Source organism: Cynocephalus volans, chromosome 4, assembly GCF_027409185.1.
Source record: "Cynocephalus volans isolate mCynVol1 chromosome 4, mCynVol1.pri, whole genome shotgun sequence".
NCBI lineage: Eukaryota > Metazoa > Chordata > Mammalia > Dermoptera > Cynocephalidae > Cynocephalus > Cynocephalus volans.
Genome location: NC_084463.1, coordinates 65,481,804 through 65,507,851, shown reverse-complemented (window position 1 = coordinate 65,507,851; position 26,048 = coordinate 65,481,804). Strand labels below are relative to the sequence as shown.

Here is a 26,048-nt window from a genome sequence, read left to right as displayed (position 1 = left end):
AGTCCCTTAGAGGTTTTCTTGCTTCTGGTTGTTGAGAGAGAAGTGGCACTTTCCTTTTATGTATGTGAAGCCTTGTACTGGTACTTTCTCTGAACCTTCTACAGTGAGTAGAATTCAAAAATAGTTTTTCTTTCCCTTCGCCTCATGCTGTAATTTTCTTAGCAATGCTTACAGTTGAGTAGTTCACAGATTTTGGGTTATAGTTCATATGCCTAAGGGAGAATGTAATGTATCCACTGTTAGACACAGATGAAGGAAGAAATGTGAAAGGAACTAATGTTTGCTTGTTGTGTGCCAAGCACTGAGCTGGACGCTTTATATCCATTTTCTTGTTTTCTCCTTAAAACAGTCCTGAAAGATAGATATTTTATCCCATTTTGCAGGGGAGAAACTAAGGCCTAGAGAGATTAAGAAACTTGCCTTAAGTTATACAGCCATATAGGATTTGAGCCAGGTGTGAGTGCCTAAATCCTAGAGCAAAGTGTTTATTAAGTTCTAATCAATTTAGCCTGAAATGGTCATCTTTTTTCAACAGAGGGATGAGTGGATGACTGTTGATTTTATGTCTGTTAAAACTGTGTCGTCATCATCACTCAAAGCTGAAAAGGGAACTATAAGGAAAATAGAACAAGAGAAAACCCAAGCACTTGAACAGGTAAGAGAATATTTAAAATGCTTTAACTTTCTAATTTGCCTTTAATAAACTAAGACATTTATATAAATGCAATTTTACTTGTAAAATATTATTTTATGTTTTGTGGTTTTTAATACAATTAGTGAAAACAGCTATGAAATGGGATATGTTTTGTTAAAATAAGTTTCCCATAGGAAGCCAGTTTAAAGGTATACTAGATTAATAAATCTAGGGCATATATATAGTTGAATGAATATTGACTTTAGGTTAATATCATTGTATTAAAAATGAACCCTTTCATCTTTTGTTTCAGTGTACATACTGAATTAGAGACTATAAGAATGCTTTAATTTCAAGACACCTAAAAATTCTGGATAAAATATAAGCATGTAAGGAAGTGCTGAAGCTGGTGGCTTTCCAGGTGGCATCACACAATCCTGATAATCTTGAATTTCAATTTTAATGGGTCCTTAGGGATAGGACATAAAGGCAAGAGCCTGCATGAGTTGGGAAAACCTGATTGATGAACCCCTATAAATCTGGGACCCTGCAGGAATATACCCTTAATGAAAGGATGAAGTTGAGGAAATGATGAATTTGAGGAAAAATCCAGTTGAAGGCAAGAAAATTTACCTGTCTTGTCAGGTGTGGGAGCACACTAATTATATATCTCCTCTTGATATTGGGGATATCATTTCTTTGGTATTCTAGGCTAGTGTTTTTCAAAATATTGGTCATGAAATTAATTTATTGCTATCAGCACTTAAAAATATAAAATACCAGCTATGTATTACATGTAATAAAGGTGTATTTTGTTTCCTTAAACTTTTGTTTTGGACACACACACACACTCACTCTGTCTTTCACTATGGGTCAAGGTCACAGAAAAGTTTGAAAGCCAGTGCTTGAGGCTGTGTCTGTGTCCTCTTCTGTTCTTATGCATGCATTGTGCTAAATGCTATAGAACTATAGCACTTATCAACAGACCCAGTCTGTACCTTATACCAATTCTTCAGCCTTCTTTCAAAAGCAGATCTCCTTACCCCAGTTCTTGGCTTTATATGGCGAGACTGGCTCCATTCTTCTGTCTTAACTGGAGCACTTTTAGTATTTATTATCTTATGCAAATTGAATGCAGAACTATTGTTTTCTGCTTGCACACAGGGCCCAGTAGACCTATGGCTTCAGTTCTGCTTACTGCTTTGCAAGTCTCTTCTGTTTTTCGTCCACAGAGATAGTTATCTTATTTTGAACTCAAGTATGTTTTATATTGTGTATATCTCTCCTATTTGTCCAGAACAGGGAGATGGTGATGAAGTGGAATCTTACTAAGCCATTTTGACTAGAAGACCTGAACATGTTTTAGAGATCGATTCACTTTGACATATTTTATTTGTTTCATTCTTTTTCATTACTGTATAGTCTTTCATCATCTTACTATGCCACACTGTAAATATCTATTCCTCTACTTATGTACACTTATATTGTTTACTGTTTTTCACTATTACAAACAGTGCTACAATGAAGGACCTTAGATATAACAATTGGTACTGCCCCAGCAATATGTTTCTTTTCCAGTACTAAGTACCTATAATTATCAAACTTTAAAATTTTTGCCAGATTAATTAATGGGTGAGAAATGGCATTTTATTGTTTTTCTCAGGTTACTACAAGAGATCTTTTCATGCATTTTGGTCATTCAGATTTCTTGTACTGTGACCTGCTTGTTTATGATTTTGCTTACTTTTCTGTTAGGTTCATTTGTCTTTTTCTTACTGATTTGTAGAAGTTCTTCTATATTTAGTCCTTGTCTCATATATTTTCAGATAGTATCTCACAACTTGTCTGGCCTCTTGTCAGTTCTCCTCCTCAGTATATAATCTAGCTTTTTTTTTTTATCCTGTTGAGTATCTGCTGTGTATCTGAGTGTTTAGATAAGACCATTGGAAGAAATTCGTTAATTATAGGTACTGAGAGATTTTGTAGTAAATTAACAAAGCAGGTGACAGAACCTTTTTTGCTACAAACTACTGTAAAGGATCAAACCTCCAAGTTAAACATTAACTTAAATTTTGTCCTTTGAAGAGTCTTTTTTGTCAGCTCGTAGATACATTTAAAAAGCTTTTTCTTTAAACATTTTATCCAACATTTTTCTTTTCAATATTATGGTTGGTTCATACTCTTGGAAACTGAAGGTGCTAATGGTTAACACTTTGCTTCTCTCTCCATCCTATTGCCATTATTCTTGTAGGAAGCATTTTTTCACCCCCTCAGGTCAAGTTAGATATGATTAGAAGGTAGTTCTATAGCACCCTTTACTTTCATAGCACTTATCTATGTTAATGTTGCTTAATTGTCTTTCTCCCTTCTTTTTTATTTATTTATTTATTTATTTTATTTTATTTTGTCGATATACATTGTGGCTGATTATTGCTCCCCATCACCAAAACCTCCCTCCGTTCTCCTTCCCCCCTCCCCCCCAGCAATGTCTTTTCTGTTTGCTTGTCGTATCAACTTCAAATAATTGTGGTTGTTATATCTTCTTCCCCCCCCGTTTGTGTGTGTGTGTGTGTGTGTGTGTGTGTGTGAATTTATATATTAATTTTTAGCTCCCACCAATAAGTGAGAACATGTGGTATTTCTCTTTCTGTGCCTGACTTGTTTCACTTAATATAATTCTCTCAAGGTCCATCCGTGTTGTTGCAAATGGCAGTATTTCATTCGTTTTTATAGCTGAGTAGTATTCCATTGTGTAGATGTACCACATTTTCCATATCCACTCATCTGATGATGGGCATTTGGGCTGGTTCCAACTCTTGGCTATTGTAAAGAGTGCTGCGATAAACATTGGGGAACAGGTATACCTTTGACTTGATGATTTCCATTCCTCTGGGTATATTCCCAACAGTGGGATAGCTGGGTCATATGGTAGATCTATCTGCAATTGTTTGAGGAACCTCCATACGATTTTCCATAGAGGCTGTACCATTTTGCAGTCCCACCAACAATGTATGAGAGTTCCTTTTTCTCCGCAGCCTCGCCAGCATTTATCGTTCATAGTCTTTTGGATTTTAGCCATCCTAACTGGGGTTAGATGGTATCTCAATGTGGTTTTGATTTGCATTTCCCGGATGCTGAGTGATGTTGAGCATTTTTTCATATGTCTGTTGGCCATTTGTATATCTTCCTTAGAGAAATGCCTATTTAGCTCTTTTGCCCATTTTTTAATTGGGTTGCTTGTTTTCTTCTTGTACAGTTGTTTGAGTTCCTTATATATTCTGGAAAAAACTATCCAGACATTTATATGGAACAATAAAAGACCACGCATAGCCAAAGCAATGCTGAGCAAAAAAAATAAAGCTGGAGGCATAACACTACCTGACTTTAAGCTATACTACAAAGCTATAATAACCAAAACAGTATGGTACTGGCATAAAAACAGACACACTGACCAATGGAATAGAATAGAGAATCCAGAAATCAACCCATACACTTACTGTCAGCTGATCTTTGACAAAGGCACCGAGCCTATTCAGTGGCAAAGGGACTGCCTCTTCAGCAAATGGTGCTGGGATAACTGGATATCCATATGCAGGAGAATGAAACTAGATCCATACCTCTCGCCGTATACTAAAATCAACTCAAAATGGATTAAGGATTTAAATATACACCCTGAAACAATAAAACTTCTTAAAGAAAACATAGGAGAAACACTTCAGGAAATTGGACTGGGCACAGACTTCATGAATACGACCCCAAAAGCACGGGCAACCAAAGGAAAAATAAACAAATGGGATTATATCAAACTAAAAAGCTTCTGCACAGCAAAAGAAACAATTAAAAGAGTTAAAAGACAACCAACAGAGTGGGAGAAAATATTTGCAAAATATATGTCTTTCTCCCTTCTTTAGACCATAATTTCTTTGATGGCAAGGACCATGCCCACCTTATTCATTATAGCCCAGTGCCTGGCGTAGTGCATGGAATGCAGGAAGCAGTTGGATTGTGATTAGGTTACCATCATCTCTTGCCTAGATTACTGCCACCATTTTCTGACTGGATTGTGTCTCTAATCTTGCTCTTTTCCAGGGTTTTTTCCACACTGAGAATAGTTTGTAGTTTGTGTGATACAAGCTGATCAGTTTCATGAGTCACCATTGCCCCCAGCATAAAACCTCAAGAACAGTTCAAAATGACTCATGTGACCTAGTCCTTGATTGTTCTACAATCTAATGGCTTGTCACTACTTACTCACACTTCTAAGTTTTAGCCAGTCTGAATTCCTTTAAGTTCCCTGAGAATGCTGTGATTTCTCTTTCTCTAGGGTTTCATGAGCTATTGTTATTTCTATCAGGAGCATCTTTATGTCCCTCCGGCCTTTAAAAAAAAAAAGAAAACTTAGCTAATTTCTACCCATCCTTAGGTCTAAGACTGTATATATTATTTCTTCTTGGAAGGCTTTCAGTGTGAGAGGGGTTTGAATTCTTTGTGTGGCTTTAGCGCTCTGTGTGTCTACCTTCAAAGCACTTATCAATTACTTATTTATTCTCTGTTTTTCTCACTATATCCCAAGCTACCAAGGGCTGAGTCAGAATTATTGACAGTTACATCTTCTACATGTAGTACAATTCTGAGACATGGTAGACATTGAATAAAAACATTGAATGAATGTGAATTTAGACATTATTTCCTGCAAGTTACAGAACAGCGTGTCTTAAGAGTGTTTTAAATGATTTGTACAGGGTTACAACTGTTAACTGCATCTCAGTTTAATTATTAGTATATTTTTTGATGGGTTTATATTTAAATTCTGACTTTTGAAAATGTTTTGTTCTAGTCCAAACTGCTGGAAAGAGAATTGAATCCATTCTGGAAGGATGGTGGGACAGGTCTTCCACCAGAAGACTGTAGTGTATCATCACTTACTAAAGGTATTCCTATGTTTTGGTTGTAAACACATAGGCATTTCTGATAACTTGATGTTCCTGAGGGAATGATCTGAGTTTACATAAGACAAAGCATTGATAAAATGTTTACAATCTTTTAAAGCCTTACTTAAGTTATTAGTACTTGAGAAGATTATTTTAATTATGATGTATTTGGGAGCAAAGATGATTAAATATGCATTTTTATGTTGATCATGTTTTCATAAATGAATTTCTGTTTTAAATGGATCAATGCAAAGTATGATTCTGTGAGGATATAATAATGCTTTTGGTATGTTACATTCCGTAATAAGATGTAAAAATTTTAAGTCTGAGAAATTTCATGAAAATAATGTATAAACATTAAAGATATAGTTTCATATCTTCAGAAATTCCTACTTTGCCAGCATTCTTAAAATTTGTATTGATCTTAGGAGAGTACTGTTATTTTCCAGCAGATGGAGACAAAATATTTGTGTCACATAAGCATACATAATTTTTTTTTTCCTTTTTTTTAAAGGATGACCAGTAGGGGGATCTTAACCCTTGACTTGGTGTTGTCAGCACCACGCTCTCCCAAGTGAGCCAACCAGCCATCCTTATATAGGGATCCGAACCTGTGGCCTTGGTTTTATCAGCACCACACTCTCCCAAATGAGCCATGGGCCAGCCCTAGCATACATAATTTTAAACATACTTAAAAAATCTTATATGCCTATTAAGTGCTGCATTGATAATTCAATGAAAAATTTATTTAATAGCAACTGTAGACATATAAAGTTCTTTTTGAAATACAGATAGTCCCCACTATATGATGGTTCAACTTATTTTTCACTTTACTGTGGTGCAAAAGTGATATGTACTTTAAGTACCCATGCAACCATTTTGTTTTTCGCTTTCAGTACAGTATTCAATAAATTACATGAGATATTGAACATTTTATTATAAAAGAGGCTTTGTGTTAGATGATTTTGCCCAACTGTAGGCTAATATGAGTGTTCTGAGCATGTTTAAGGAAGGCTAGGCTAAGCTTTGGTGTTTGGTAGGTTTGGTGTATTAAATGCATTTTTGATTTATGATATTTTCAGCTTACGATGGGTTTATCTGGATTACCCATCATGAGTCGAGGGGTATCTGTATTGTTTTAGAGGAACTTAAAAAAAAGTTTGGGGAGCAGTAAGTTAGCTCAGTGACCCATTAGTATATAGGGCTGATTTTATGAGCTAAGCTTTTACGAACCCTTTTGTCAGAGGGCAGTCAATAGATTCATCTTTGGGGAAAACCTAGAATTGACAAGCCCAATATTTGTAGTCAACAGGTTCTTAACTTCATTGAGTAGAGAAGAGCCCAAATTCCACCTTAGATAATATCTTTTAGCTGGCTGAAACAGCGGAATCAAAGATACTAGGAGGAAAATGACCTCAAATAAAGCTTTTAGAGGGCCTTTCTCCCCTTCACCTTCACATCATGATTTCACCACTTCCCTTTCCAATATTGTATTTATTTAGAATGAAGAAAAATGGCAGAAAGCTTCTGTCAAAGGCTTAGATCCCAGAGTTGAAATTAAATTTTAAAAAATGATCTGCAGGTTTTTCTGCATATGCAGATAGTGGTATCATTCTGTTTGAATTAATGATACAGCTGAAATTGTTAGGCACGTTAAAGTATTATAGCACTAGTATTAAGGAGGTAGAGGTGACTAGAATTTTGGCATTTCCACTTATTAGCTTTTGATTTTGGAAAAGTTTCCTGACCTTTCTGAGCCCAATTTATTCATCTGTATTAGGGAATAAGGATGGTACCTATGTTATGTAATTATTGTGAAGATTACACGAGAAAAATCTTTTACTGTTGTATCAGGAATATAGTATATACTCAATAATGATGATGATGTCAAGTACTTGTTCTGTGATTAAATGTTTTGAGAAGGTTTTATCCAGTTTTTTATTTTTTTTTATTTTTTATTTATTTATTTTTTTTTTTTGGGAAATCAAATTGATATACTTTAATCTCAAATTTTTTTGTGTGTAGCAATTACAAATACTTTGCCTAAATGACTAACATCTAGTATTAAGTTACAAGCAATTCAAAATTACATAACTATGTTTTCCTTTTCTGCACCATGATTTTCTCATCAAGAGAATAATGCATTATACTAGACAAATTTCTTTTTCTTTCTTTTTTTTTTTTTTTAAATTTTATTTTGTCGATATACATTGTGGCTGATTATTGCTCCCCATCACCAAAACCTCCCTCCCTTCTCCCTCCCCCCTCCCCCCCAACAATGTCCTTTCTGTTTGCTTGTCGTATCAACTTCAAATAATTGTGGTTGTTATCTCTTCTTCCCCCCCCCCGGTTTGTGTGTGTGTGTGTGTGTGTGTGTGTGTGTGTGTGTGTGTGTGTGTGTGTGTGTGTGTGTGAATTTATATATTAATTTTTAGCTCCCACCAATAAGTGAGAACATGTGGTATTTCTCTTTCTGTGCCTAACTTGTTTCACTTAATATAATTCTCTCAAGGTCCATCCATGTTGTTGCAAATGGCAGTATTTCATTCGTTTTTATAGCTGAGTAGTATTCCATTGTGTAGATGTACCACATTTTCCGTATCCACTCATCCGATGATGGGCATTTGGGCTGGTTCCACCCCTTGGCTATTGTAAAGAGTGCTGCAATAAACATTGGGAAACAGGTATACCTTCGACTTGATGATTTCCATTCCTCTGGGTATATACCCAACAGTGGGATAGCTGGGTCATATGGTAGATCTATCTGCAATTGTTTGAGGAACCTCCATACCATTTTCCATAGAGGCTGCACCATTTTGCAGTCCCACCAACAATGTATGAGAGTTCCTTTTTCTCCGCAGCCTCGCCAGCATTTATCGTTCATAGTCTTTTGGATTTTAGCCATCCTAACTGGGGTTAGATGGTATCTCAGTGTGGTTTATCCAGTTTTTTAGTAATGATTGAGGTACCGTATTTTCCAGAAAATTTGTTAATCTTTTCTTTCTTAGAAAATTAGGTGGAAAGTTAAGTAAACCATTTTCAGAGCTCATACACAATTATTTTAAATCATATTTTAGTAATGGTAGTATTTGTACAATTTAGAGTTTACATGGCATATTTATACATTAGCTTATTTTCATAGCAACCATGTGAGGAGAGCAGAGTATATGTTATTGTTATCCTAATTTTATAGCTTAGGAAACTAAGGCTTAGAGTGGCCAGGTAATTTGCCTGTAGTCATGGGAATAATACTAGATCAGATCTTCTGATTCCTAGTCTAGGGTTAGTCACTCTAAATTCTTTAGTAGAAGGCTATATTTTTTACCATGTAGTTAGTAGAAATTCTTGCTTACAGACTCTTTGGATGTGATTTTGTTCTTCCTATTGATTTTTTTTCCCCTCTTTATTCTTTGACTTCTCTATTAGAAACTTTGTGTTGGAAAAACTTTCAAAGGTGGTTTAAATCAGCTACCTTATTTTATAGGTAAAGAAGCAGAGGTCCAAAGAAGTTAATGACTTGGTTCAGATCTTACAACTATTTAGTAGTAGCAGCAAGAATAAACTCTAGGTCTCTAGATATTTAGTTTATTGTTGTTTCTATATTAGCCTGTCTTCTGAGAGAAATGGGGAATAGAACCTAGATTCATTTGGTTTTATTTTGTCTATAACAATATAGCTTTGAATTATGATGGAAGCATATACTTAAGTCTCTTAATTTTTGACTTATTATAAAAAACAGATTTGAGATACAGGTATACCTCAAAAGCGGTATGCCAGTGAATTTACTATAATTATTTGATATATCTTTGTCTCAGCATAGAGGACTAGGACTGTATTTTCTTTATGTTCTTACTTCCTACTATGTTTTACAAGTTATCACATTTATAGTAAATATTCATTGAATATTTGTTGATTGAATTTCAGGATGGTGCTGCAAGTTGGTATTTTTTTGTTTGCTTTTTGAGTATTACGTTCAGTGATTTCTCTTATTAAAAATACTTCATCATTGCCCTCTGTAATTATAAGATTAATAGGGCTGTTGAAATAGAACATATTATCAACTGAAAATGACATTATTATATAAATATTTCTAAAATTGTGGATTTAACTTGCAATTGAATTGGCTGAAAATTTTTATTCCTGTTAAATTTCCTTCATAAATGTCAACGTAGAGGAATAAAAGCAGTCTTACTTTTCCTCTGCTATTTTTTTCTTTGAACTATATTAATATCTTGGTGATTATTCAGGAAATTTTTACTGTGATCATCAGCATTTATTAGTTTTGTCTATGGAATAAACAATTTAATTATATAGCTGGGACATTAATATAGGTGTTAACTTCTATGGGTTTCTTTTACTTATCACTGTGTAAATGGCAGATTTAGCCCAAGTTCCTTGATTAGCTCCACTGTTAATTTTGAACCCATAGACTATATAAATAAGAATGAAAGAGCAAGAGTAAAGTAAGGTTTTGAATGAAAAGTGAAATCATTGAGTTAACTAGAGATCTAGGTTTTGAAATGCATACTATTTTAAACCTGTAAAGAAAGGACACATTAACTTAGAAGAGATTGCTTAGTAGAGATAAACTTTTGAGATTTGAATGAGGGAATAGAATTAGTTTGAACATAATTAATTTAAGGATTGAAAAATCTGTTCTTTCTTTAAGTAAACTTAAAGAAGTAAACTTAAATAAGTGTACAGCAGACTGATCATTTTCACAAAGTGAAAACATCTGTGTAATCAGTGCACAGTTTGAGACACAGTATTATGAGGTTACTTCCAAATGTTCATGAATAAATAAAATTGAAAGATAATATGAATCTTTCCATGAACTTTTTGATGTACTCTTGTATTTGCAACCCAGAAGCCCCATTTGTGGACCTTTTAGTCACTACCCTTTCACCAGAAGGTTTTCACTGTCCTGGTTTCCAGCACCAAAAATCAGTTATGTTCTCCTTTGCCCACATTTTGAGATTCATCCATATTGTTGTGTATAGTTGTAGTTCCTTCATTCTCCTTGCTATATAATAGTCTATTTTAGGAATATATCACACTCTATGTATCATTTCTATTGACGGTAGACATTTCCTGGGTTGTTTACAGGTTGAGATTATTGCTGTGAACATTCTTGTACATGCCTTTTGGACTCTGCATGGGTCCATTTTTGTTGGTTATATAGTTGGGGTAATCTTAAAGTGTCCTGTTTTTGGGCAAGGAAAATCAGGAACAGAATTTTAATTTAGGTAGTTGATTAGATTTTCTTTTTATACATATCAAAAGTGTGATGTGTACAGAAGGAAATATAAGCAGCTAAATAAATTTTGTTGAAGGTATTCAACTATTCATGATTGGTAATCATGACTAAAGTAGGATAATATGTTTTAACATACATTTCAGCATTATCTTCCGTAAACTTCTTATTTGTTCTTTGTGCTGCATCTGAGGTATCTTTTTCCCATCTATGTATGTGCCTTTATTCCTTATTTATTTCTGGGAATGTCCTCTCTACTCTTATCTTTTTTAGTAGAAATCTGACGCATTTTCCTGAGCCTGGTTTATGGATTTTTCCCTGACCTCCCAGTTACAAATAATTCTTCACTTTTCTCATATTCTATAACCCTTTACATTTTTTTAAATAAATAGTTATCACATATTATCTTCATTGTAATTATTTATATTCTTTTATCCTTATTCTTTTAGATTGGAATTTTCTTGAGAGTAGTTTTATTTATCTTTTCCTTCTTCATAGTGATAAAACTCTGTATGTTGCATAACAAGGGTACACTTCAAACAGTTAATGGGAAGATTCATATTACCTTTCAGTTTTATTTTTCCGTGAACTTTTTGAAGTGCTCTTGTATATAGGCAACCAGATATACGTTGACTTTTAAATGTGCTTATGATTTTTATATATTCAAAGAAAAATATTTAATTAGGTACTTCAGAAGTCATCATAAAAGCAATAAATATTAATTCTGTGGGAATCACATTAAAAGTACAACTAATTTTTAAAATTGGAATTTAGTTTCAGTAGTAGAAGACGGTGGATTAAGTTGGCTAAGGAAATCTTATCAACGAATGAAGGAACAAGCTGAGAAACAAAATAGAAATTTTGAGGACTTTGTAGCTGAAAGATATGGGGTGAGTATGTGTATTAAGGAGATATGAATATTTTCAGAATTATGTGAAAAATTAAGTGCCTTAAACTTTGTTTTGTGCTGTGAAACACTTTTGAATTGAATTAATAATTAAATTTCATTTCTGTATACTGCTGAAGTCATTTTCTGCTTTTCATTATTTGAACTTAGGTAGCATATTTTTATTGACATAACAAATGTAAAACTTAAGTGTGTGTTTAATGTAAAAATAACATTTTCTCATTGTGATAAAATTTAAATAATGCAGGAAAGTCTTCAGAGTATACTTCTGGAGATAACCACTGTAGAAATTTTGGTATATGCTAGAGTTTGGTATATTCTAGAGTTTTGATATTTTCCAGAGTTTTTAGAAGAGCGTATATACTCTTAAAACAATGGAATGCAGCAGTATATGATATATTAGAACTGGATCCTCTTTTCACCATGTGTGGATAATCTTTGTTTCTGTAATTACCATTGATGTCCTCCCCCGCCACCTTCTTCTATTTCCAAAGGAAAGCAGATTTAGAGATTTAGAAAGTAGAAAGATTTCAAAACTGTATGCTAGTGCCACTGCCCCCTCTTCCAAATAAAAGAGGGAAAATGTTACACTTTGTCTTAAATCTGTTAACATTTTGTAATATATTTTTGCATATTTTTCCCCTATGTTTTAGAGTATGCTTATAGAATATACCCTTATTTTTTTTTTTTACTTACTAATGTAGACATAGTTGGATTCCCGTAAATATATACATTTTAATGACCTTTTAATATTTTCTTATATATTAATCTGGTTTTCCATTATTTGTCAGTGGATGGACATGTATATGCTTTTTCCTCCCTTGGTTAAATACTTGCACTGTGCTGACTGTCTTTGTCCAGTGTATTTTGCATATTTATCTGGGTATTCAGGTGAATTAGTAAAAATAAAGTTGCTTGTTTAAAGGATATAGACAATTGAAGTGAGATGTATATTGCCAAATTTATCTACAGAAAGATTGAGCAAATTATTAAAATGCCTCTTTTATCATTTTATCACATAATTTTCAACAGTTGGACCATCATTCTTTATAGTCTTTGCTATTGTGATTGGTAAACACCTTTTTTTGCTTTTATTTTTATACATTTGTTTACTAGTGAATTGGAATTTGTTTTTTACATTTATTTTGGCCATTTGTATTTTTTAGTGAATTGATTATTAATATCATTTTCCTGTCTTTCTTTTGGGATAATGATTTATATAAGACTTTTTAATTATTCTGTTCAAATTTCTTCCCCTTAGTTTCATGTTTGTTTTTTACTTTATTGATAATTTGCTATGGTTAAATTTTAAATATTTTTACCTAGCAAAATTCTTCATATTTTTCTTTCATGACTTAATGCTCTTGGTATGATTAATTGACAGGCTTTCCCTACTCGAAAGCCATGAAAATGTGCACATATATTTTACCTTGTGTATTTGTCCAGTTTTATTTTTTATGTTTATCCTTCATCTTTCTGGAACATATTTGTGTATGTTGCAAAGTAGGCGTCTAACTTTCCTAAAGTCTTTAGATAATTTTTTATGACATATTGAATGAATTATTCTTTTCCCATTAATTTGAAATGACGTGTTTGTTATATGTTAAGTTTTCTTATATATGTGGGTCTGTTCCTTTACTCTCATGGGTGTTTCCTTGATTTTTCTGTCTTTTCCTGCAATTAGTTTTATACTGTTATAATTATTGTACTTTTCAGTAAATGATTAACAGATAGCGAATAATTAGTGAACACCTACTGCGTGGCAAAGTAAGTCTTGTTAGTAATTTTAAAAAGTAGTTTTCATTCTTATGTGTTTGTTTATTCAATTTTTCTTATTCAATTTAGAATCATTTTGTCAAGTTTCAGCTCAACAGAAATAAACATTTTTCTAAAATCCATTATAAATTTACTTTTTGAAATTTTGATTTAAATTTAAATGTACAGATATATCAAGAACAGTTAATACCTTTATAATGTTGAGCCATCTCATTCTAAAACCCTGGGTATTTCTCTATTCAAGTTTTCATTTATGTTCTTCAATAATTTTCTCTGTGCAATTATGCATGCGTCATTGTGGCTATTTTGAATTTGTTTTTCAATTTTTTTCCCTTATGTTTCCTGACTTGCTGTTGGTAGTGGTCTGCCAAATTTCTAACAAACTCTTATTATTTCTAATTTTTTTTTTTTATCTTGGGTTATCTGGGAAGGTAGCATGCAAATGATGATTATTTTGCTTTTTCCCTTCACTGTTAAAATATTTAAATTTCCTTTACTTTTTGAAATCGAAGTTTAGAACTTTGATAAAAGCACTGGAAGCTAGTGTTCTTGTCTTTCTGTGTTTAAATGATGACTTCTGGGATTTAAGATGAGGATTATCATGGTTAGATAAAGTATCCTTGTATTCAGTTTAGTAAGAAGTGTTTTTTTTTTTTTTTTTGCTTTTTAAAAAAAATTTTCATTGTTTAAAAAATTTTTCTGTATAAATTGTATAAAAAATATTTAGGGTAAGAAGCATTATCTTTTGATATACATATGCATAGTGATATGATTATTACAGTCAAGCAAATTAACATATCATCTCACACGGTTACCTTTTTTATTTTTGTAGTAAAAGTTTTAATAAAAAAGTTAATTTTATAATCAAATTAGCAAATTTCCAATGTATGATACAATACTAACTACAGTCCTCATGCTGTACCTCGCATCTCTAGGATTATTTATCTTATGTAACTGACATGTTGTTGTACCCTTTGATCTTCATCTCCCATTTTTCCCCTGCCTCCAACTCTGTAATAACCTTCCTACTCTCTGTTTCTGTGTATGATGTATCTCTCCTTTACAACTGTATTAAACTTCACACATTGCCCTAATTCATTTATGGTTTGAGTAATTTTTTCCCCCAGAATTATTAAGTGATTTGTCTTATGATTCCTTGCTTTTTTTTTTTTTTTTTTTGGTTGCTGGCTGGTATGGGGATCCCTTGACCTTGGTGTTATAACACTGCACTCTAACCAAGTGAACTAACCAGCCAACCATTCCTTACATTTTTGAAAATGATTTTCTTTTGCCTATACCAGGGAAGGATAGTTTGTGAGTTTAATTTTTTATATAGAATTATAGCCTAATAATTTTTTTCAAAGTTTGATCTTTATTGCATTGTCCATTAAGAATTAGAGTTGAAAGTTGACAGCAGTCTTTCTTTCCTTTGTAGGTAATGTATTATCTACCTGTTTCCATCTATATACACACTTACACTGATTCACTCCTTCCTGTGATCCAGTGTTTGTGAAGAATTTTTTTTTCTTCAGTTTTGAGATTAAAGAATTAGGATTTTTTTCTGGGTGTATGTGTAAGTCTTTCTCCACTTTCTTTCCCCCGAGGTTATTGGATGAGTGCTTCTAATCTGGAAAATCATCCGGGAGAAATTTTCTTCTTTTTTAAAAAATTAATGTTTTTCTTCCTTCACCTTTGCTCCATCTTTCTGGAAGTAGTAGTACATGCATATTAGATTTTCTAGAAACAATTGTCTAAGACTTTTTCTTATTTACTGTTTCTTCCTAAAGTATAGAGAATTCCCAGGCTAATTTGGTTTTCAGCACTTTCTTCTCTTCTACTCAGTATATCAGGACATTTAAAAAATATTTTTTTTTGACACATAGTTTTTCATTTTCTTGTTTTTGAAGTGTTCTTTTTTTATGAGAGCCCATTTTTTTATACAAATACAGTATAAAAAAGTAATATTGTTTTAGCAATACTCTTGAATCTAACTACCAGTAGGAATTTATTATGTTTTTGAAAGTTTATGTCTCTACCATTTTCTGTACTATACTTTGTGTTAGAGCAGAGCCTTTGGTCAACATGATTATCCTCTTGGGATCTGTTTTTGTTATTTGGTAATCTTTTACTGTTCACTCATGTTTTTAAAAAGTATTCATTTCAGTGTGGGATGATTGTAAGGGTCTTCCCCTTTTCCCCCATTGATGGGTTTTTCTTTTATTGTGCCACTTGTCATAGTACAGTGGCATGTGGGGAGCAAGTCACTGAGCCTTTATAAATTTTAAATGTCTTAATTTTTGTCCTTTGTAGTCAATGGAAGTATTTCAGTCGAAATTAGAAGAAGCTGAAAAAACTGCTTCCATAAAAGAGGATCATAGACGAGAACGGTGGAGGAAACCAACATATTCGGATAAAGCACAAAGTAGTCAAGAAAATAGAAAATCAGACTTAGTAAAATATCAAGAAAGTTCAAGGGATAGATATGCTACAACAGATATTGCAAACAATAGCAATAAAGATAAGTTTACTGGTGATGAAAAAGATAAAAGATCTGTGTCTTTAGAAAGACGTGGAAGAGAATCCAACCCAAGGCAAAATCAAGAGCTTTCTTCTCCAGGTAATTTGAGACATAAATTCTTAAGACCCTCTGATGATAAAGAACTGTCATTTCACAGCAAGGGCAGAAATTTTCAACCATCTAGTTTACCTTCAGCATTGGTAGCTCAGGGTTCTTTGTGTTGTGGTTTTCGAAAACCCACTGAGAACTGTGAAGAGAGTTTAACATCATGGAGTCAATCTAATGGGCGAGAAGGAGACAAGAAACATTCAAATCAAAAGCCACTGGAAGCAAGTAGCAGTGTTGAACGCCAACATATTCCGGAGGACATGAGAGAAAAATCAGAAGATGAAAGCCTGAGAAATGACACAAAGTCTACATTTGCTGGGTATTTTATCATTTGTTTTTTTACTGTGATAAATGAATATTAGGGTTCAAAAGATTCAAAGAACTGAATAATATTTTTAGAATATTATTTGTTAATTAGATCCGAGTACGGTCTGTTTCTTAAAATTGATGGAAGAGATAAGATAGGCAGATTTAGCAATACAGTAATATTGTTTTGTGGATTGTATTTTTTTTCACTTCTATTTTAAAAGAGCTGGAAGAATTCAGTAGTACTATTTCCTCAAAATTCGTTGCTTTTTTGCAATTTAAAAACTGGAATGAGTGAATCTTTTAAATGGATGAGCTTTAGGAGAAATTTGAGTAGATTTTGTTATCAGTGCCATATTACATTTTAAGGAAATTACCCCATTGTTAAGTATAATCATAATTATAAATACTGCACGTCTATAGGAGATATAGGAGACTGAAGGAAAATATGCTTCTGTAACCCAATATGAAGTGGCAAATATAGGTGAAAGATCCTGCAGAGGGAACCATGAATGATGGTTGTTGTTTTGCAGAAAAAGCAATAATCCATGTTGGGCAAATGGCAGATTCTGAAGATAATGTTAGGGTTTCAAATGTAAAATAAGGGTAGGATAATGATTGTACCCATAATGATTAGGAAAATAGATGGCACTTACTGTTTTTTTTTTATTGTTGCACTTATATAGGTCTGTGTCAGAAGATGAGGAAACTCAGGATGAGTGGGATCAAACCTAGGAAAGTTTGATTCAGCTTTAGGGTTGGCCTTGTTGGAGGTAGCCAGACATAAAAAATAAGTGTCCAAGGATAATGACAAACATATACTTGAATGATCATTAAATTGTGTTAAAAATGAGTGGGACACTAAAGGAAGGCATTTTAGGAAATAATAAAAATCAGTGGTAGTAGTAGATCTAAGCATTGTGGTTTGGGGTCATGATTCTGATAAATCGCTTTTGTTAACGACTCCATCTGAAGCACTGGATTATAAAGCACAGTGTGTAACTTTCTATGGGAGGGAGCTGGCAAAATCTAGACTGAGTGATTGAACCCCAGTCAGATGAGCTCTGGTTCAGGTCAGGGCTTTGCTACTAGGAAACTGAAGGAGAAATCCAGTTGTATTGGCTGAATAAGCAAGGAAGGGATTAGAGAATGTCTAAGACTGTGTGCATATACAATTGTCCAGGCTTCACTCCAGCTATCCTGGATGGCACACTATTTCTAGTTCCCAGTTGCTAGTGGGATGAAGCTCTTATTTCCTGATATCATTAGGGTTGATTTAGCATTTGGACGATCACTAGGTCTTGACTTTTGTGACTGTAGCTAAGCAGAGTATGCAAATCAATCTTAACGCTGTTAGTATTTCATCTGGTTGTCTGATTGCTTCATATTTGTGTGTCATTCAAATTGTAAGCTTCTGATAGGTATACTGTAATATAAGCACTCACTAAAAGCTGTGTTTGTGTATATGTGTGTGTGTGTGTTTTGGTTTGAAGACAGTATTCTTTGTTATATGTGTTAATTTTGATGTTACAGAGGGTTTGAGGCTTTTCATGAATTCTGTGATTGTCTGGAGAAGGAAAGAAAATCTGGGAATCATCCACTATATTTGAATGAAAAAAAAGATTGCTGAGCATGTAGAGTGGTGTAAAGTAAGAGACCAAGATAGAACTTTCAAGACTGCTTAGAAAGATTCAGTGAAAGATTGTTAGAAGCTGTTAATTTTATTATCCTGGGAATATGTTGGATTTTTAAAATAAAATACCCAAATTCTGGGGAGATTTAGAATCAATGAATTTTAGAACTAGAAAAAAAAATCACAGAATTGATTTTAGAAATAGAAGAAATCAATCTGATCCTTGCATTTTGTATATGTAGAAACTGAGGGAGCTGAAGTTGTGACTCACACAATGTATTATGTAACTAGGGTTTCCAGATTTTTTAATAAAAAGTAATGTCTCTTGCAATATTTGGACATACTTATGCTAAAAAGTATTTGCCATTTACCTAAAATTTAAATTTAGCATAGTATCTGGTTCATAGTAAGTGCTCCATAAATCTTAGCTGTTGTTGCTATTAATATTATTAGTTATTTGCAAGGCTTTGATTAGTCTTCATGTCTTCTGATGCTGATTTAGTGTGGTTTCAAATAAGATTAAAAGTAGAACCATGAATTTTCTTTGGGAAAAAGACCCTTTTCTTTTATGCGCTGATTATGGAAAAGTTATTGATATCATTTGTAAGAGTAATTTTGGTAGAATATGAGAAGAGTTGACCAATTAGTGGCATAGGAGAGAGGAAAAAAGATATATAAGCTGCAAAAAGTGAAACATTTTCAGTGATGACTGGAAAATACTTTTAGTCTCTTATAAATTGGGTGTTGGAATGTACCATAGGTCAATCTACCAGACTTTGGAAAAGTTATAACAACTAATATCTTTGTCTCGTATGAATAGTGATAGAGAAATTAGTTGAATTGGTTTTATTCCTTTATATGTATCATTCATTTATGTTTACCTTTCTTACTACTTTAATAGTTTTAAAACATTAAACCATTTATAATCAAGTAGATAGTAAATGCATGTGTATAAAATTTAAATGGTGAAGGCAGAAGAGCATAAATTGAAAAAGTCTCTCTTTCTTGTCACCCTCAACCCTAATCCCACTTGCCAGGTTAATAGTGTTAACAGTGTCTTTCCAGATTTTTTAGTGCATTTGAATGTGTGTAATTTATATACTTAGCATATAAAATTATATACATACATAACATATATAAACTTAAATATCTTCATAATGCATGTTTTATTCTGAATCTTGTTTTTTCCAATCATTATATCTTAAAGGTCTTTTCACATTAGCCCATATGTATCTACCTATTTTATTTTAAAAGCTCTTTAATATTCTGATGTTAAACTTAGGTATAACCTAATATTTCTCACCAGTCTCCTATTAATGGACTTTTAGGTTGTTTCCACTTTGTTGCTATTACAAACAAGGCTGCAATGAAGTTTTTATGTGTGTCTTTGCACACTATTGAAATATAGCTGTAAAATAAATTCCAAGGAGTGTAATTATCAGGTCAAAGAATACGTGCATTTTACTTTTAATATGTTTTGTTGTATTTACCAATTTCCATTCTTACAGTCATATATGAGAATGACATTTCTCCTACTTCCTTGCTGATAGTATATTGAACTTTAAAAAAAATCTTGGTCATATACGTAGTTGAGAAAAAGACTTGTTCCTTGTTTTTTTTTCTTTAAGTGTGAATGAAATTGGCTGTATTTTTATGTGTTTATTTTTATTTCTGTTTTTGTTTACTAGACATGTTTTGCATGCATTTTGAGTTCTTTATTTGCGAGAGCTCTTTATAGTTGTCATGTAATGCAAATAGTTTCTTCATCATTTGTAATTTGCCTTCCTTCTTTTTCTTTTTTTATCCATTCTTTTATTCTTTCTTTAATGTGATCAAATTTGTCATCCTTTCCTTTGTTCTTTTTAGGCCCTGTGTTTATTTTAACTAGTAGGAAAACATCCTCCAGTAGTAGCCCATATGGTTAAGAACTTTAAGCTTATTTTTCATAGAAATGAAATGTGGTTGGTTATGTTTTTCTTTTGTTGGAAAATAAATTAGTTAAGTACTTTCAGGAATTTGAAACCTATGGTAGTATGTAATATGAAGAAAAATTAATGTGATGTCTTTAATTTAGATTTTGTAAATTTAATATCAGAAACCAACCCATTTTACAAAATATTTTAGCCTTGGAATGTCATTCTTGGCAGAGTTTGTTATTATAGCCCAAAAGGGAAAGAGAAGGATTAGCCTTGGGTGGAAATGTTAAAAGAAGAGGAACATATGGCTATAGATTGTGGGTGACAGGGGAGAAAATTTAGGACTTCTTTCTTGATGACTTAGGTCAGTGTTTTTCAATATATGATCTCCAGAATATTGGTGATCCTCTTGGTCTATACGTGGACCACTATGAGTTTGGTTACTTCAAGGAAAAAAAAAAAGTGATGTAATAATTTAGTTCACATATAGCTCACAAAATTGAAATATCCTGCCGTTGTTATGACTCTTACTGTTTTTAGCTTATTTTTACCCCCAAATTTTGATGAACCTTTGGAACAAAATTAACCTAAAATTATTGGTCCATGTGCATATCATATTTCCGTTAAGTGATCCTTGGATACTGAAAATTTGGGAAACGACATGTTTCTTACACTCATTCAGATTTGAAAAAATATGTCTGGACTGGTGTGTCAAGGAATGAGGTAACAAGAGGAAGTTATTTTCACATCACAGTTGTCCCTTGGGATTTAAGTTAGATGACTTTGTTAAATTCATTCTGTTACTCATTTTTTATTGTATTTACTGAATGCTTCTATTTCCTAGTCCTGGTGGAATAAAAATAATTATGACATAGTATCTGCCTTCAAAGAACTCACAGTATGAGAGAGGCAGTCATATAGATGTGAACGAATATGGTACATAAATGCCCTGATGCTGTATTACGGGTATAAGTATAGATACTTATAGTTATGGTATTTACACACATGAAGGGATAATGAGCTCTTCTGGGATAAGATTAGGGGGAACAGGGCCCAGGTAAGTTGTATAGGGAAAGTTGTGAGAACAAGTGATAAGAAAAGAATAATTAAAGGGAGATCTGTGGACACTGCCAGCACAAAAAGAATAATTGCAGTATACTCAAGGTTTCTGAAATATCATTGAGCCGGAGCCCTTTTAATTACTTCTTCCTCAAAAGTTTTTAGCCAGTGTTGTGTGTGCATGTGTGTGTGTGTGTGTGTGTGTGTGTGCATGTGTGTGTGTGTTTTAAAGAGAGTAAATTTTAATGGGAAATTAGGATGTAATTATGCATTATACCTACATTTCATATGCTCTTAAGAACTTTCCTGTTTCAACAGTAGTCCAGAGGATGAGTCCATCCACATCCTGAGTGTTGATGAGAAGAACAAGTTGGGAGCCAAGATTATCAAGGCAGAGATGATGGGGAATATGGTGAGACTCTTATATTTTGTTCTTTTAGAGAATAGTGATTAAATATTTAACTTCTTATGAGTAATTTTAGAAGTTCCTCAGCAGTATGGATGTAGCACACAGTGAAAATAACTGCTGCTTCTTGATTCTTTTAAGAAATTCTTGAGCATTTCTAGAAACAGTACTATGTGTCAATTTCTAAATAAATTACTTTCTCCATCAGATTTCTGAAATTTAAGATCCTTAGGGAACTATGTGCTTTTTAATTTCTTTTTTACTTTGTTATTTGCTTTTTATTCTTACATTTCTAACTTATTGAGCATATTTGAAGGAGATAAAGATGTCACTGGCTTCTTTCCTAATTTTAGTTATATACTATTAGGAACATTTATTACTTTCTTAAATTACTTAAGAACATAAAAAATGAGTTCCTAGAAAAGCATGATTAATTCATGTATTCAAATTTTAAGGCAGTGTTTTTGTGCCTGATGCTGTGTTCAATGCTTTGTACAGGTTAGCTCATTTAATTCCCATAATAATGTTTGACTTAAGACCGATTTACCTCAGAATTGAATAGAAATAGGGATGACTACAAATGAACTGCATTCATTCATTTATTTGTTTATTATATTGTCACATGCTTGTTAAAATAATATATAATAATATATATATGAGGGTACTTCCAGAAGTTCATGGAAGTATTTGTATTATCTTTTAATTCTTTTCTTCCACAAACTTTTCTAAGTACCCTTTTATTAAAGTGCACGTGGCAGAATAGCACAGCCAGATACCATTCCATGTCTTGATAGAAAAATTCACTCATGGTTATATATGTGCACTCATCTTACACACAATTATAAGTGATCATTAAGTTCAGTTTTGATATACTCTGAGTAGAATAAATGGTAGCCAAACACAATATTTCTATTTTTATTAGTTTGTATGTCTAATAAAAGGCATATCAGGCATATGCTGGTCTTTCTCTTTGAATCTGGTCTTTGGTAACACTGAACTTCGACTCACCCCAGAAATGCGACAACAACAGCAAGAGGTAAAAGAGGTAAATCAACGACAATGACTAAAGCAAGAAAATGAAGTTTGAGTTTTGAAAGTACAGAGAAGTAGTTAAAATAGTGAAAGAGAGGTCACCTAGGTAGGAGGTTAAAAATAGGTGGTCCTGTGTTCATGGAACCACTGCGGTGGAGCATGCTGTCCTTTGCTTGTCACATAGATCTGCTTATTTAATTTATTACTTTGTGGTTTATTGCTTTATATGGCAGTTGTTTACATAAATTGCTATGGGCTTCGTAGAGTAAAAATGAATTCTATTCAGTATTTTTATCTAAATTATTTATCAACAGTAAAGAAGGTAATATTTCAAATCTTGTGATGGCTTCCTTGTTACAAATAACTGAGCTTGTAAGTATTGGAAATTTATAATATCTACTTGCAAAAATGTCATTCTTAAGATTATGTATTTCCTCCATCTCCTCGTCTCCCCCTAAATGTATGTCCTTGTAGTTATTTATTTTCAAAGCATAAACAAATATCGCAGGTATTTGAGAAGTGTGTAACTGAGATAAGTTCATTAGACAGTAATATACTAGGCCTTAAGTTGGTAATTGAAGTTAAGTGATGGCTACATGGGTGTTGGTTATGCTATTTTCCTTTCTGTTGTGTAAAATTTGAAAATTTTCTGTAGTAAAGAATTAAACTGTATATTACACCTATTTCACCTGGTTTTCTTTTTGAAGGAATTAGCTGAACAACTTAAAGCTCAACTTGAAAAGGCAAATAAATTCAAAGAAACTGTGACACAGATATCATCAAAAAAATCTGGGATAGAGGTAAGTAATAAATTTTCTTTGCAGGTATATAATTACCTTGTGTAATACTATTACTGTGCAGTGGTAATATTTTAATGTGAGATGTGTCTTTGTCTCTGTGTTTATGTGTTTGTATGCTTGTTTGTTTGCTTATTTTTAAAATTTATTTTTATATGTATTCTCTTACATTCCACCAATGTGCCCTGGTGTAAAAAACCTAGGTTTGGGGCCAAGAACTTTTGCTTTTATTCTGCTCCTTACTGACTGTTTGACCTTATACAAGTCAAACTGCAAGTCAAACTGTTCCTTAAATTTTTCCCCTACAGAATGAGACTTGAACTAAATATCCATTTCATTAAAAGCAAATTACTTTGTTTCATGATTTATTTATCCATCTATTAGTGAACAAAACAGATAAAAACACCAGCCTGAATGGAACTTTCATTTAGGTAGGGAAAGACAATAAATGATAAAAATAATAAATAAATAAATTGTACAACATATTAGAAAGTCATACATTCTATGGCAGGATAGTGGGGAATTTGAATGACAGATGGGTCGGTGACTTGGGGCACACAGGCTAATTCTCACTGGAAAAGTGACACTGATGCAGACTTGAAGTAAGTGAAGGAGTGCATCTATGTGTATCTGAGTGAAGAGCACTCCAGGTATAGGGAACAGAGAATTTAAAGGCCCAAAGGTAGAAACATTTCTGATGTGTAGGAAGAACAGCAAGGAGACCTAGTGGTGCTGGAGTGGAATGAATGAGGAAGAGTGAAGTAGGAGATCTAATCTAGAGAGATCATGGGAGGCCAGATCATGTTAAGCTTTGAAAGTCATAGTAAGGAAGTGGGCTTTTCTTCTTCTTCTTTTTTTTTTTTTAAATTTTATTTTATTTTGTCAATATAAAATGTGGTTGATCATTGTGACCCGTTACTGAAACCTCTCTCTCCCCCCTTCATCCCAACAACCTCATATCTGTTCGCTTGTCATATCAACTTCAAGGAATTGTAAGTGTTGTATCTCCCCCCCACCCAAAATTATTTGTGTATTTATTTATTTATTTATTTTTAGCTCCCACAAATAAGTGAGAACATGTGATATTTCTCTTTCTGTGCCTGACTTGTTTCGTTTAATATAATATTCTCTAGGTCCATCCATGTTGCTGCAAATGGCAGTATTTCATTCCTTTTTATAGCAGAGTAGTATTCCATTGTGTAGATATACCACATTTTCCATATCCACTCATCTGATGATGGACGTTGGGGCTGGTTCCAACTCTTACCAATTGCAAATAGTGCTGCAATGAACACTGGAGAACAGGTACCTTCAACGTGATGATTTCCATTCCTCTGGGTATATTCCCAGCATTGTGATAGCTGAGTCATATGGTAGATCTATCTGCAATTGTTTGAGGAACCTCCATACCATTTTCCATGGAGGCTCCACCATTTTGCACTCGCACAAAAAACGAATGAGACTTCCTTTCTCTTCGCAACCTCGCCAGCATTTATCATTCACAGTCTTTTGGATATTAGCCATCCTAACTGGGGCGAGATGGTATCTCGGTGTGGTTTTGATTTGCATTTCCTGAATGCTGAGTGATGTTGAGCATTTTCTCATGTGTCTATTGGCCATTCGTATATCTTCCTTTGAGAAATGCCTATTTAGCTCTTTTGCCCATTTTTTAATTGGGTTACTTGTTTTTTTGTCATAAAGTTGTTTCAGTTCCTTGTATATTCTGGATATTAATCCTTTGTCAGATGTATATTTTGCAAATATTTTCTCCTACTCTGTTGGTTGTCTTTTCACTCTGTTAATTGTTTCTTTTACTGTGCAGAAGCTTTTTAGTTTGATATAATCCCATTTGTTTATTTTTCCTTTGGCTTCCTGTACTTTTGGGGTTGTATTCATGAAGTCTGTGCCCAGTCCTACTTCCTGAAGTGTTTCTCCTATGTTTTCTTTAAGAAAGTTTATTGTATCAGGGTGGATATTTAAGTCTTTAAACCATTTTGAGTTGATTTTAGTATATAGTGAGAGGTATGGGTCTCGTTTCATTCTCCTGCATATAGATATCCAGTTATCCCAGCACCATTTGCTGAAGAGGCAGTCTCTTCCTCAGTGTATAGGCTTGGTGCCTTTGTCAAAGATCAGATGGCTGGAGGTGTGTGGGTTGATTTCTGGATTCTCTATTCTGTTCTATTGATCAGTGTGTCTGTTTTTATGCCCATACCACGTTGTTTTGGTTTTTATAGCTTTGTAGTATAGTTTAAAGTCAGGTACTGTTATGCCTCCAGCTTTATTTTTTTTGCTCAGAATGTTTTGGCTATGCGTGGCCTTTTGTTATTCCATATAAATGTCTGCATAGTTTTTTCCATTCCTGAGAAAAATGTCTTTGGAATTTTGATGGGGATTGCATTGAATTTGTATATCACTTTGGGTAGTATGGACATTTTCACAATGTTGATTCTTCCAGTCCAAGAGCATGGGATATCTTTCCATCTTTTTGTGTCCTCTCCAATTTCTCTCAGGAGTGGTTTGCAGTTCTCATTATAAAGATTTTTCACCTCCTTGGTTAACTCTATTCTTAAGTATTTTATTTTTTTGGTGGCTATTGTAAATGGGCAAGCTTTCTTGATTTCTCTTCCTGCATATTCACTATTGGAGAATAGAAATACTACGATTTTTGGGTGTTGGTTTTGTATCCTGCAACTTTGCCAAAATTGTTTATCAACTCCAAGAGTTTTTTCATTGAGGCTTTAAGCTGTTTGATATATAGGATCATGTCA

At 33.2% G+C, this 26,048-nt stretch overlaps 1 protein-coding gene across 4 annotated transcripts in view; it reads left to right on the top strand.

Annotated features, from left to right (window-relative positions):
* The window catches only part of LOC134375500 (CWF19-like protein 2), a 100,427-nt gene that overhangs the window by 11,408 nt on the left and 62,971 nt on the right, over nucleotides 1-26,048 (top strand). For 3 of the 4 annotated variants that reach the window (XM_063093978.1, XM_063093975.1, XM_063093977.1), the window contains 6 exons: nucleotides 536-655; nucleotides 5,472-5,565; nucleotides 11,594-11,709; nucleotides 15,813-16,447; nucleotides 21,361-21,454; nucleotides 23,188-23,280. In XM_063093978.1, coding sequence (XP_062950048.1) covers nucleotides 536-655; nucleotides 5,472-5,565; nucleotides 11,594-11,709; nucleotides 15,813-16,447; nucleotides 21,361-21,454; nucleotides 23,188-23,280 — 1,152 coding nt within the window. The remainder of the gene's footprint in view (nucleotides 1-535; nucleotides 656-5,471; nucleotides 5,566-11,593; nucleotides 11,710-15,812; nucleotides 16,448-21,360; nucleotides 21,455-23,187; nucleotides 23,281-26,048) is intronic. The other variant, XM_063093976.1, reaches the window with a different exon arrangement.